Here is a 15,400-nt window from a genome sequence, read left to right as displayed (position 1 = left end):
ATTTTAAGTGTTTCTTCTTTATTCCCAGCACTCTATGCTCTGTTCCTTCAAAAGTTTTCTAATTTCTTGTTGAATTACCCTTTGTTTATTTAGTAAATGTTACCTATGAAATACTAACTGAAAATTGTGTGAGAATTTTTCTGCTAACATGAGAATACCAAGATACATTTTAGATTACATTTTTTATGCTTTAGCTTGATCATATCTTTACTTTCAACAAAGAATATGAGGTAAGACTACCTCTCTACTTGAAGATTTTCCAATTAATTTCTATATTTCTATTTTATAATTAAAAGCTGTGGTCCTTGACATAAATAAATAAAGCTAGATACTTCAAAAGACACTGTGCTTTACATCTGTGAGCGGGTACTCATGCATGTGAATTGATGGGAGAGGAAGGAACATAAAAATGTAGAAAAGGAAATAGTTGAAACTAACTGATTTGTTGTAGTGTCCCCAGGGCAGGTATAATTTGCAAGCTGTCAGATTCCATTATGGGGGCTGTTGCCATCAATCAGAGCTGACATTTGTATAGCAGAGGTTAGTAATACTGTAATTATATGTATGTTTATTGAATCTAAACCGTGTGACATTTTAGCTTTATTCTTTAAATTAAAACATTCATGTAATCTATAGACTTGTTGGTTGAGTGGGTATGTGATTATGTATTTTAAAAAGGAAGATAGAATTCCTAAATCCTACAAACGGTTGCCTGGTCTACATCTATAACATTAAAATGTGATTTGTAACAATTACAGAATGACTATTTTCATCAGAGAAGATGTATTAATGAAGCATTCTTGAATATTGCTCTTTAGTTTAATTAAAAGGTCACTTCATTTTCAACTAAGTGTACCATATTCATTAATTGTAAGACACGTTTTAAAAATTTACTTGATAGTGGAAACAGCCATAAAACAAGTAACAAAATGACAATAAATACATATCTATCAATAATTACTTTGAATGTAAATGGACTGAATGCTCCAATCAAAAGCCATAGGGTGCATTGATAAATAAGACCCATTTATTGCTGCCTACAAAGAGACTCATTTCACACTGAAAGACAGATTGAAAGTAAGAGGATGGAGAAACATTTATCATGCAAATGGAGTTGAAAGAAAGCTGGAATAGCAATACTTATATTGGAAAAAAGAGATTTTAAAACAAAACTGTAATAAAAGACAAGGAAGGACACTCTATAAGAATAAAAGGGACAATCCAACAAGAGGATATAACAATTGTAAATATTTATGCACCCCAAATGGGAGCACCCAAATACATAAAACAATAACAAGAATGAAGTAATCGATAGTAATACATATTGGTGGAGGATTTTAACATCCCACTTGTATCAATGGACAGATCATCCAAGCAGAAAATGAACAAGGAAACAGTGGCTTTGAAAGATGCACTAGACCGGATGAACTTAACATACATATTCAGAACATTCCATCCTAAAACAGCATTATATCCATTCTTTTCAAGTGCACATGGAACATTCTCCAAAATAGATCACGTATTAGGCCACAAAACAAGTCTCACCAAATTCAGAAAAATCAAAGTCATACTATGCATATTTTCAGACCACAACAGTATTTAAATAGAAATCAACCACAAGAAAAAGTCAGGAAAGAGAACAAATATGTGAGAGTTAAATAATATACTATTAAATAATGAATAGGCCAACCAAGAAATCAAAGAAGAAATCAAAAATCACGTGGAAACAAATGAGAACAGTGGTCCAAAATCTTTGAAGTGCAGCAAAAGTGGTTCTAAGAGTAAAGTTCATAGCAATACAGCCCTACCTCAAGAAGAAAGAAAAACCTCAAGTAAACAACCTAACATTACATGTAACAGAGCTAGAAAAAGAAAAACAAACCCAAACCCAGCAAAAGGAAAGAAATAATAAAGATTAGAGCAGAAATAAATGATGTAGAAACTGAAAAAACAACAGAACAGGTCAATGAAACAGGAGCTGGTTCTTCAAAAAGATCAGCAAATTTGATAAACCTCTAGCCAGACTCATTGGGAAAAAAAAAAGAGAGAAAATCCAAATAAAATCTCTAAAGAAGGAGAAGGAATAACAACCAGCATCACAGAAATACAAACAATTGTAACAGAATATTATGAAAACCTATATTCCAATAAATTGGACAATTTAGAAGAAATTAATAAATTCTTAGAATCATATCATTTATCAAAACTAAAGCAGGAAGAAAGAACATTTGAACAGACTAATTACCAATAATGAAATTGAATCAGTAATCAGAAAACTCCTAACAAATGAAAGTCTAGGACCAGACAGCTTCACAAGCAAATTCTATAAACATTTAAAGAGTTATATACATATTCTTCTCAAACTATTCAAAACAGCGAAATGGAAAAAAAATTCTAAATTTATTCTCTGAGGCCAGTATCACCCTGATCCCAAAACCAGATGAAGGCACCACCAAAAAACAAAAACAAAAACAAAAGAACTCTAGGCCAGTATTTCTGAATACAGATGCAAAAATCCTCAACAAAATATTAGCAAACTGAATCTAACAATATATTTTAAAAAATCATACACATGATCAATTGGGACATATACCCAGCATGAAAGGTGGTTCAGTATTCTCAAAACAATCAATGGGATATGTCACATCCATAAGGGATAGGATAAAAACCATATGATCATTTCAATAGATGCAGCAAAACTATCTGACAATGTGCAACATCCATTCATGATAAAAATCCTCTGCAAAATAAGCCTAAAGGGAACATACCTCAACATAGTAAAGGCCTGATATGGAAAACTCACAGCCAATATCAGTGGTGAAAAACTGAGAATTTTTCCCCTAGGGTCAAGAACAAGAGAAGGATGTCCAGTCTCAGCCCTTATATTCAAAATAGTACTAGAGGTCTTAGCCACAGCAGTTAGACAACATAAGGAATGAAGGCATCCAGATTGATAAGGAAGGAGTAAAACTATCACTATTTGTAGTTGACATGATCCTGTATAGAGAGACGACCACCAAAAACTTACTGGAACTGATAAGTAAATTCAATAAAGTTGCAGGATGCAAAATGAATGTACAGAAATCTTTTGCAAATCTACATGCTAAAAATAAAGCAGTAGAAAGTAAAATTTAAAAATAATCCTATTTATAATTACATCAAAAACAATAAAAGACTCAGGAATAAACTTAACCCAGGAGGTGAAAGACCTGCACTCCGAAAGCTATGAGATACTGATGATGGGCATTCTAGATGATGCAAAGAAATAGAAAAGACACTCCATGGTCATGGCTTGGAAGAACAAATATTGTTAAAATGTCTCTGCTGCCCAAAGCGGTGTACACATTCAGTGCAATCCCTATCAAAATTCCAACAGTATTTTTCACAGAGCTAGAATGAACAATCTAAAATTTGTATGGTACCACAAAAGACCCTGAATAGCCAAAGTAGTCTTGAAAAAAGGAGGTATCCCTATTCCAGATTTCAAGTAATCTTACAAAGCAGTAGTAATTAAAATAGTATGGTACTGGCATAAGAAGATACATAGATCAATGGAGCAGAAGAGAAAACCCAGAAGTAAACCCACAATTATATGATCAATTAATGTTCGACAAAGGAGGCAAGAATATTATTGGGAAGAAGTCTTTTCAACAAATGGTGTTGGGAAAACTGGACGGCTACATTCAAAGGAATGAAACTGGAGCACTCTCTTTCGCCAAACACAAAAATAAAAATGGATTAAAGACCGAAATACGAGACCTGAAACTGTAAAAATGCTTAAAGAGAGCACAGGTAATAATTTCTGACATTGGCTGTAGCAAAATTTTTCTGGGTATGTCTCCTAAGGAAGGGAAATAAAAGTAAAAATAAATGTGGGATTATATCAAAATAAATAGTTCTGCATGGCAAAGGAAACAACAAAACTAAAAGGTAACCCACCTAATGGGAGATGATATTTGCAAATGACATAACTGAAAAGGGGTTAGTATCCAAAATATATTTTAAAAATACAACTCAACATCCAGAAAACAAATAATCCAATTTAGAAATGGGCAGAAGACATGAGCAGACATTTCCTCAAAGAAGACATATAGATGGCCAACAGACACATGAAAAGATGCTCAGCAGCACTCGTCATCAGGGATGTGCAAATCGCAACCACAATGAGATATCAACTCACACCTGTCAGAATAGCTAAAATCAAGAAGCAAGTGTTGAAGAGGATGTTGACAAAGTAACCCTTGTGCACTGTTGGTGGGATTGAAAATTGGTGCAGCCACTGTGGGAAACAGTATGGAGGTTTCCCAAAATGTTCCTCAAAAAATTAAAAATACAACTAACCTATTATCCCTTAATCAGGCTATTGTGTATTTATCCCCAAAATACCAAAACACTACTTCAAAGCAATACATGCCCCCCCTATGTTTAGTGTGGCATCCTTTACAAAGCCAAACTATGGAAGCAACACAAGTGTCCATCAATAAATTAACGGATAAAGAGGAGGTGTTATATGTAATGGAATATATTCAGTCTTAAAAAAGAATGAAATCTTACCATTTGCAACAACATGAATAGAGCTAGAGAGTATAATGTTAAGTGAAGTAAGTCAGAGAAATACAAATACCATATGCTCTCATTCATTTGTGGAATTTAAAAAACAAAAAGCAAAGGAAAAAAAAAAGAGAAACAAACCAAGAAACAGACTGTTAACTACAGAGAACAAACTGATGATTACTAGAGGGGGACCTGGGTGGAAGAATGGGTGAAATAGGTGATGGGGATTAAAGAGTACACTTATCATGAAGAAAAGAAAAATTTCCTTAATAGTGTTTTTTTTTAAACTTTCTTACTGACACTTACAGTGATGGTGTAGCTTATAATAATGGCTCCTGAGAATTGATGAAATAATAGTAATACTATTATTAATCCATGGGATTTTAATGACTATATTTTGGTACTTTAGCATTCTGTTTTTTTAAAAAGTCATTTATGTAATTAGTTTAAACATTTTCCCCCATTTTTTATAGTCTAAGTATAAAATTCCAAAATCACCTCTAAATTTTATAAAGGCAAGAAAATATGCTTTTATTTTTTAAATTTCTTGTATTTATTTAATATTTTATTTTTATTGCTATAAAATTGGTTTATAACCTACTACTTTCAGGTGTGCACATAATAATTTATTCTTTGTATACACAACGAAGTGATCACCACAGTGAGTTTGTTTATCGTTCATCACCGTGTACTGCACCACCTTCACCCATTTTACCCACCCCCAACCTCCTCCCTTCTGATAACCACTAATCTGTTCTCTGTATCCGTAAGTTGTGTTTGGTCTTGTTTGTTCATTTGTTTTGTTTTTTAGATTCCACATATAAGTAAAATGATTAGAGTACTTGTCGTTCTCTAATTTATTTCACTTAGCATAATATCCTCAGGGTCTATACATATTACTGCAAATAGTTAAGTTTCCTTCTGTATTTTGTGACTGTTATTCCATTGTGTGTGTACATCTTTCTCCATTCATCCATTGATGAACACTTAGGTTGCTTCCATATCTTGGCTATCGTAAATAATCTGAAATCAGGGACTATGATGCCTCCCACTTAATACTTCTATCTCAAGATTGCTTTGTCTATTCCGGGTCTTTTATGGTTTCATAAATATTTTAGAATTTTTTGTTCTAGTTCTGTGAAAAATGCTGTTAGGATTTTGATATGGATTACATTGAAGCTGTAGATTTTTTTTAAAGATTTTATTTATTTATTTGACAGAGAGAGTGAGATCATAATTAGGCAAAGAGGCAGGCAGAGAGAGGAGGGAAAGCAGGCTCCCTGCCAAGCAGAGAGCCCAATGGAGGCCTCGATCCCAGGACCCTGAGATCATGACCACTGAGCCACCCAGGTTCCCCGAATCTGTAGATTTTTTAACAATACTAATTCTTCCAATCCATGAACACGGAATATCTTACTAATTATTAGGGTCTCCATCAATTTCTTTCATCAGTGTCTTAGAGTTTTCAGTATGTAGATTTTTCAGCTCCTTGGTTAAATTTATTCCCAGGTATTTTATTCATTTTGATGCAATTGTAAATGGGATTGTTTTCTTCATTTCTATTACAGTTTGTTGTTAATTTATAGAAATAAAATAGATTCCTATCTATTCATTTGGTATCCTGTAACTTAACTGAATTAATTTATTAGTTTTAACAGGGTTTTTTTGTTTTTGTTTTTGTTTTTTGGTGGAGTCCTTAGGGTTTTCTATATATAGTATCATGTCTTCTGATACTGATATAGTGACAGTTTCACTACTTCCTTTCCAATTTGGATACTGTAGAAATAGGATCATAAGAGACTACTATGAACAATTATATATCGGCAAATTGGACAACCTAGGAAAAATGGATAAATTCCTAGAAACATACAATCTACTGACTCATGGAGAAAGAGAAAATATAAACAGACCAATATATCATATTAATAGAATGAAAGAGAAAAATCATACCATAATCTTATTAAATGCAGAAAAAAAAATTGACAAAATTTAATGTCTTCACATTCCCTCATGTTCTTTGCAGCATTATCAACAGTAGCCAAGACATGGGAACAACCCAAGTGTCCCCCAGTGGATGAATGGATAAGGAAAATATAGTGTATATGTACAATGGAATATTGATCAGCCATAGAAAGGAAGGAAACTCAAACTTTTCGACATGGATGAACCTTGAGGACATTATGCTAAGTGAAATAAGACAGAGAATGACCAATACTGTGTGTTCTAACTTAAATGTGGAATATAAAAAAGATGAACTTAAATAGTAGAGTGGTGGTTGCCAAGGACTGGAAGTTTGGGAAATGAGGAAATATTGGTCAAGGGATATAAACTGTGAGATGAATATGTTCTCAGGATCTGATGTACAGCATGCTAATTGTAATTTGCAATGCTGTATTATGTATTAATAGAATAAACCTTAAATGTTATCACACACAGGTGATACACACACACATACACACACACACAGGTAGTTGTGTGAGGGAATGGGAGGGTTAATTGACCTTTTTATAGTAATCATTTTATATTATATACTTGTATCAGATCATCACGTGCATCTTAAGTTTACATTTGTTGCATCTCAATATTTCAATAAAGCTGGATAATAAAAGGAAGGAGAGATAAAGTGACTTCCCATAGGCCTTAGTGTTTTAAACAGTGAAATAATAATAATATTAATATTAATATTAATGTTTAAGTGAACTACCAGATGAATTGGTTCTACCAGGTCTCAGGTCATTTGGTATTTCTATCTAATGGATAAGCATTTTAAAACTAAAGACACCAAATTTTGACACAATGGTTGTATATAACATCGCAACTGTGCCATTTTCCCAGTGGACAAGATAAAACTGGAACAGTTTCAAGTAATGATTTTTGTGTTTCTGAGGGAATAAGTACATGTATTGAGAGAAATTTAAGTTGACAGTAAAAATGTTGACGGTTAACCCATGCCCCAATATAACAGCAGATGGAAATGTCTTGCATGAGTTCCAATTCATTAAGCAAATGTGACACTTCATGTTCTAGACATTTTAAGTTCAGGGAATTGAAGTGATGAAATAGTAATATAAATGAAGCCTCTTCTCACTGTGCTGAAAGTAAAGTATAATAAAATGCTAAAATGGATTTTTAAAGTTTCCTCGGTATAGCTTTCTGATATCTGAAAAATTTGATTTACAATTTGTTGCCACATTGTCATCGTTGAAAGTTAATTATAAGACAGTATAAGCGTCATATTCTTACTTCATGGTGAGGTAGGTAGCCAAGGTTTATTATTTAAAAGTGTACCCTGTGTCATTCCTAACATTCATAACTTAAGCTTACTTATTTAAATTTTTATATTAAATATACAGTGTATGGGAATTGTTTTGAAAACAGATAGGCTTGTCTTCCAGGATTTTGAATGAAAAGGGTTGTTAATAAGTAATCCCTACATTTTGGATTATTCTAAATTTGTCGTTATTCAAAGTAGAAGTTCAATTTAAATTTGTTCCAGGAGATTTTAATTCACAGTAAATGTTTTTACCCATTTTAGATCTCAAAATTTATTATACATCTGTTTATACTTAATTCCAGCAGCATATCCTTTCTGTAAAATTTGTTGTGATCTCAACATTGCCATTCAGCTTTAGCAACTTTGAACTAAGTAACTTTGGATTTATAGTATGTCGTATTTTAGATATGAATTCCTTAATCTGATTCACTATAGTTTGTTAATTTCTCTTCAAGTACAGCTTCTAAATTTTGTCTTTGGTACAGTTAATTTCATAATGATAGCAGTGGTATCTTTAATAATGCAACAGCTCATATTGGCATATCATATTTTCGATTTGTTAAGGAGTTTATATAAAACTTGTACCAATCTAAAAAATAAAAATAAAACAAAAATCAAGGTAATTATTGTCCCCATAGGTGACTTAACCAGATGTGAAACAACAAAAATGTTGAGAGAACACTCTGACCCTCATCTCAGTGAACCCCTTCAAAGCACAGTTCAACTGTGATTATCATCGGTCTCTAATCCTGATCTACTGGCCATGAGAAACTGTAGTTTTGATTTATCTAGTATTGTTTGAATTATCCACATATTGGCTTCTTTCCTAATGTAGTATTACTATAGTAGAAGGTATTACTAAACTTGTCATCTTTTTCTCTGCAACAGGATGATTTTAGAGGAGACAATTTAATTTTTGAAAAGCAGAGAGAATTATCATTACAGTTTCATGTTAAATGGTCTGCTACCGTGAGGCTCACATAAATGCCTCGGGCTTAACCTCCTGCTCTACACGCCCTGGAATCTCCAGTCTGTCTTGGGGTTGCAATTGTGTGCCAGTTAGGCTGTATTGTATGTATTGTTTTCGGTACAAAATAGTGCATATACTAGTTGATATTAAAGGGCAATTTTTTGAAAACTGTGTGTCCCTAGTAAAGTTTCCTTCACATTTGGGTACCTGGAGTAGATTCTTGGTTTCCTTCTTATTGCCTTTTAACATTTGGTTCACTTCATTGTCCCTTTTCAGGTAAAGGCCATTATCATTGTATGCAGTTTAAAAGATAGAATCGTTTGTTTTTGTTTTGTTTATTTTTTTAAGATTTTATTTACTGGAGACAGGGAGAGGGCAGAGGGAGAGGGACAAGCCGACTCTGCCGAGCAGAGAGCCCAAAGCAAGTTCAATCCCAGGACACTGGGATTATGACCTGAGCCAACCAGGCACCCAGAATCATTTGTTTTTTTACATCATAAGACACTTTTCAAAAAAGCTTTGTATCTTGTATACCTTACTGTAATTTTGACAGACTATTATCATTGAGTTTTAAATAACTGCTTAATGTCACAACTTACGTGAAGCTAAATGAAATGAAATATTACTCTTGAAATGACAATGTCTACAGTGAATTACATATCATTCTGGGATATTTTAAACACTTTTTATTTGATCTGTATAAAGGTTGCCAATCATAATTCTTTTTTGAATGACACATTTGTAATTTATATAAACTATGTGACTTTTTCTCTTCTTTAATTTATCTTATCTTACAGATGCTTGTGACCACCCCAGAAAAATGGGATGTAGTGACAAGAAAGAGTGTCGGAGATGTAGCTCTTTCCCAAATTGTAAAGCTCCTTATTCTTGATGAAGTTCATTTGCTGCATGAAGATAGAGGACCAGTCTTAGAAAGCATAGTGGCACGTACTTTACGGCAGGTAAATGGAAGTTATTTTTAAGCTTGTTTTGGAGGGATGTTTTTAAGCTTAAATATAGCATTCAAAAATATTAATATGTATTATTCATGGGAATAAAGATAATTTTAGTATGGAGAAAACTTTAGGTATTTTATTTTCATATTGGAAGTACTCTTTCTTCCTTCCTTACAAGTCTTATTTAATGACGTCTCTAAAAATTGATCAAAGTAAATACAAGAAGACTTCTAAACCGTTGTTGCAAAGCCAAGTGTAATATTGTCTATGAAGTGTTAAAGATATAACAGAACATGGGCAAATTTTAGTGATTTCCTCCATTTCTCTCCCTGCCTTCTACCCTCTGAAAAAATCTGAACATGATTTATAAATTTTCTGGTATATTAGATAAAATAAAATATAAATCCCCTCCTATGCATAATCTTAATCATTTTTTTTTTTTTAAGACATGTGTGCATGGTCTCTAGTTTTGGAGCTTTGTAGCTATTCATAAATAGTCCAAACAAAGACTGGCAAATTTACCAGTGTATCATGATTATTTTCTGCCAGCCCCTCTTTTCATTAAATAAAAAGATAAAATGTCTCAGAATGCCCATGAATATTAAAAATGATGTTTGTTGTTAGATTGTACCTGTATAGAAAATAAATGAAAAAAAAAAAGAAAATAAATGAAAACTAGTTGCATCATTTCTTTTATACTTCATATGCTAAACAGCTCTGATCCAGGTCTAGGTTTGGGAATTTAATATAAAAAATGGAGTGCAAAATTTTAAGAAGTTAATATTGCATTTTAAAATGCCTTAAAATAGTGTGTTTTCATCTGGTAAATCTACCTAAAATTCTAGATGGTTAATAATTTAGCTATATCAGGGATGCCTGGTTGGCTCAGTTGGTTGAGCATCTGCCTTTGGCTCGGGTCATGTACCCAGGGTCCTGGGATGGAGTCCAGCATCAGGCTCCCTCCCTGCTCAGTGGGGAGCAAGCTTCTCCCTCTGCCTCTGCCCCTCCCTCAGCTCCTGAGCACTTTCTCTGTCTCTATGTCTCTCAAATAAATAAACAAAACATTTTTAAAAAAATGATAATTTAGCTATATCAAACAAAACTCTCTTAGTACATTAAAGAAGACATAAGAGAGGATTTTTTTCATAACGTTGAAGTAGAGAACCTCTAAGCAAAATTGAAAACTCCAAAGGTTGTAAAGGGAATATGTGGCCAGTAAAGACTCCTCCAAAAAGTTAAAAAATAAGACAAAATAACAAATTATTTGTAGCAATACAATAAATGTCTTTTATATTTAATAGTTTTTAGAAATTAATAAGAAATACAAACTTTAAAAATTTGGAAAAATCATTTCGCAGTAAAAATAAACATACTGAGCATTATAGAAAAGATGCTTAAAGGGACATGAGAGTTTTATCAGATTGACAAAAGTGAAAAAGAATGTAATTTGAAAGCACCCGCTAAAATCAACTCTGTGGGGGCACCTGGGTGGCTCAGTCGGTTAAATGTCTGCCTTCGGCTCAGGTCATGATCCTGGGGTCAGGTCAGGGTCCTGGGATCAAGCCCCGCATCAGGCTCTCTGCTCAACCTCCCTCTGCCTGCTGCTCTGCCTACTTGTGATCTTCTTTCTGTCAAATAGACCCTGTGTTTTTACTTAGAGGGAGCTAATGTATGGAAATAATAGCACAAAAATATAGATATAATAACACCAGTGTTCACTGTAGCTTTCTTGTTAATGCAAAATATGCTAGAAGCAACCGAGATGTCCAACAAAAGATGAAGTTTTTTAATAAATTATATTCATATCATATAATGCTGCATTACAGCCTTTAAAAAGAATGAGGTAGAGCTGTATGAACTGGACTTGAAAGATAGATTATATTCTCATTGAGATAGGAAGCTGTCCTCTCTATATAGCACAATTTCATTTAAGTAAAGGAAAAAATGTACGATATATTTATTTTCTCATTCATTAAACTAGTGAACATATGCCAACCACATAGTTCTAGGTGCTATGGGTATAGTTAACAGAGTTCTTACTTATCTTTAGATTTTCGGTTTGGGTAGAGTAGGATGCATATTCACAGAAGAATGTGCTACAAATTATAAAGGTACTTTGGTAACAGAGAATTCGATGGTTGTTTGGGACATGTTCATATTTTACCATATTAATTTAAAAAACATGTATACATATACACATAAACACACATGCATAAAACACAAAAGGTTGAAATACTCAAAATGACAAAAATCAGATATTTTAGCTAATATCCAACGTAAGAATTTCAAGGATACAAGTAGTTGTGAGACACAGGTGAAGCATGGAGAAGCCTGGAACTGCTGTCACTGTTTTCCAGGTCCTTTCTTGCCATTTTGGATTGGCTATGACCCAGATTTTACATAGGAGGTCTCAAAAAGAAGCATGCAGGGCATCATCTGCAGCAAAGAGAACTATTTTAATCATTAAATGTTTTATTTTATAGCATGATACTTATATAGCTTAGTGATGTTTTTCAGGGAGCCATGCCATAGGAATCCATGCATTCTAGGATTATTTACGTTGAGCCGCCTAGAGAGACCACATCCATCAGCTAAAAGCATTATTAAGATAAGCACTTTCCTATAACTAGAGTACATTAAAGGCCAAATGAATATCCTTAGTACATTTACCAGGAGGTCTGCAATTAGCAAGTTTACAAGGGGATTTGACCAGGACATCTTTCCCGAGTACCTCCAGTTAAGGGAGCAAATAGATTGCAGAACTGCTGCTAATACTTCTGTATATATGTACACAAACACATGTCATTATGTATTCCTCATATATATATTATATTTATATATGCAATATAAATTTATAAATATTTTGTTAACTCTTTATAAAGGTATAATTTTCCATATATCATCTATGATATAAGCTGTATAAAGTTAAATATATATAAACTAAATATATAAAATGTATTACAGGTTTGTTTATTACATATGTAATACAATTATAGAAATGTATTATAGAAATTATATCTTATAGATATAATTATAGAAATGTATATCTTAATATATGATACAGGGATATAGTATATAATATAACATCTAAATATATAATATATGATAATATATTTATCATACACAGTGATATCTCTCATCACATAATGAAACTCCACTTCCATGGTTTAGCACTATTATGCTCATAAACTTGACGGATTGCTCTTTGTTATCTGAAGAAAAACGTTTAAATTCCTTATCTGGACACTAAAGACTATTGTGATCTATTTGTCTAACTTTTAACTTCTACATATTCCTTAGCTGTAATAGGTTCCAGCCACACAAAACTATGCATTCCTTCTTCTCTATTTCCTTTCCAATAACATTGGCTCTTTTCCAGAGATGAAATTCATCTCACTGGAGACAGAATGTGTTATCAGTTATGAGATTAAAGGTTATAAATACAGAATTACATATCTTCATCACTCCACACATTCATCTGTTGAAAACCTGATATCCTTTTGAATCTGCCAAATATCACTTCTTATTTTAAGTGTTTCCTAGTACAAAATTCAAAATGAATTAAACCTTTTCTGGATTCCCGCTCTGCTCCTTTACACAGTTTTCGCCCTTATCACTATTGTCCTTATAATTTCACAACTTGCTATAATTAATTCTGTCTTCACTTTTATCCTTTACTAGATTTTAATACCCTTGATAGAAGGTTGTATGTGATTCCTCTTATTTCTTAATATGCTATGACAAAGCTCATAACTGTGGTTATTAAAAAGCAAAGTTCCTGTTTTTATTTGTTCCTTTTATTTAGATGTTCCCAGTAGATGGCAGTGTTTTATATTGCACATCAACATTTGTAACTGGAAGTACTGTTAGAAGCTATTCTAATACAGTGTTGGTTGTGTTCAGGTTCAGGTTCTGTGAGTTGGTATTAGGGACCAAATTCACAACACACTTGGCATGACTGACAGGAATTTGGAAGAGAAAATTGTAATAAAGGCCAAATCTGTTGTATATAACAACACTGAACTAATACTAGTTGTATTCTTAACTGTAATAACTTCGATTTTATCTAGGAGCAAATATCATTTAAAAACTTACTGCATAGTTTTGGGCTAATGATACAGAAGAAGCTGTAAAATATTAAAATTTTTATAGTTTTTGGGATGCCTGGGTGGCTCAGTTTGTTAAGCCTCTGCCTTCAGCTCAGGTCATGGTCTCAGGGTCCTGGGATCGAGCCCCGCATAGGGCTCCCTGCTCAACAGGGATCCTGCTTTTCCCTCTCCCCCTGCCTGCAGCTCTGCCTACTTGTATTCTCTTTCCATCTCTCTGTCAAATAAATAAATAAAATCTTGAAAAAAATTTTTTGCAGTTTTCAACAATTAATACTTTTTAGGTAGATGTGTATAGTTTATAGAACTTTGAGATTTGGTTTAACATAAAGTTCCAAGTTAATCTCATTTAAAAGAAAGTAATTCACATATAGGCTATTATATATATTGAGAATAATAGGATTATACCTTTAGATAAAAAATAGAGTAGTTTCAAATTGGATTTTTCACAGAAAAATATCTGGTGTTTGCAGAGTATCATGTTTTTGACATGGAAATACTCTAAAAATATGGTCAGTAACTTTTATGTTGTAAATAATTATTTTATTTTATTTTTTTAAAGATGTTATTTATTTATTTGACAGAAATCACAAGCAGGCAGAGAGGCAGGCAGAGATAGAGAGGGGGAAGCAGGCTCCCTGCCAAGCAGAGAGCCCGATGTGGGGCTCAATCCCAGGACCCTGGGATCATGACCTGAGCCAAAGGCAGAGACTAACCCACTGAACCACCCAGGCGCCCCTGTAAATAATTATTTTAAAGCCAGAAATTATTTTTATTTCCTTTCAAATCACCACCAGTACTACCTAGAACTATTGTGTGTAATTAAAATCCTCATTCTAATCAGTATAAAAGATTCTCATCACAACATGTAAAGGAAGTTTCTTGAGTAATAGGTATATTCATTGTTTCCCCCATAGAGGGTTCTCTTGTTTTTAGTTCGGTTTGTTTGGGATTTTGCTGATATTCATAAGATTTTTTTAGTGAATACAAATCCATGGTCGGATGTTGTATATGTATTTATACTCTAATTTTCATCTACCTCTATCATGTTTTAATCCTTTCTCCTTATGTTTTTGCAAACAGTCTCTGTATGTGTAGATCTCTGTCTTATTCATTGTATCCACATTGCCTAAAATTTAGGTCCTATGCCAGTGTTGATAGATGGCTAATTCTGAAAGTATTCATATTACATTGAAGTACTTTGCTTATACCCACTGAGTCTTTTAGACTGAGCTAACTTAGCAACAGCCTTCTCAGAAACCTGCTATGAAGTTATTGATAGTAACCTCATAGCATCATAATGATATATTTCAATCACTAAGTGAGTAGAAATTTTGGGCCATTCCTTGGTTTTATCTTTCTGAGTATGTTACACTGTAATCAGAGAACGTGGCCTATATATTTTTTTCGGTTTTGGAACTTACTGAGTTTTTTGTGACTTAATAATATTTTTAGTTGTTTCAAGGTTCCTGTAGCTATTTAATGTAAATTCCCACGTGTGTTTTTCAGTATGGTGGGTAGAAAGTGCTCTTATGTGTCT

The 15,400-nt window shown here is 33.1% G+C and overlaps 1 protein-coding gene across 4 annotated transcripts in view; it reads left to right on the top strand.

The window, feature by feature from the left end:
- Positions 1–15,400, top strand: part of ASCC3 (activating signal cointegrator 1 complex subunit 3) — a 338,650-nt gene that overhangs the window by 115,412 nt on the left and 207,838 nt on the right. For all 4 annotated transcript variants that reach the window (XM_047732576.1, XM_047732575.1, XM_047732577.1 and 1 more), the window contains exon 11: positions 9,596–9,760. In XM_047732576.1, coding sequence (XP_047588532.1) covers positions 9,596–9,760 — 165 coding nt within the window. The remainder of the gene's footprint in view (positions 1–9,595; positions 9,761–15,400) is intronic.

The sequence above is a fragment of the Lutra lutra genome, chromosome 6 (assembly GCF_902655055.1).
Source record: "Lutra lutra chromosome 6, mLutLut1.2, whole genome shotgun sequence".
NCBI classification, from domain to species: Eukaryota; Metazoa; Chordata; class Mammalia; order Carnivora; family Mustelidae; genus Lutra; species Lutra lutra.
This window is presented reverse-complemented; position numbering and strand designations above follow the sequence as displayed.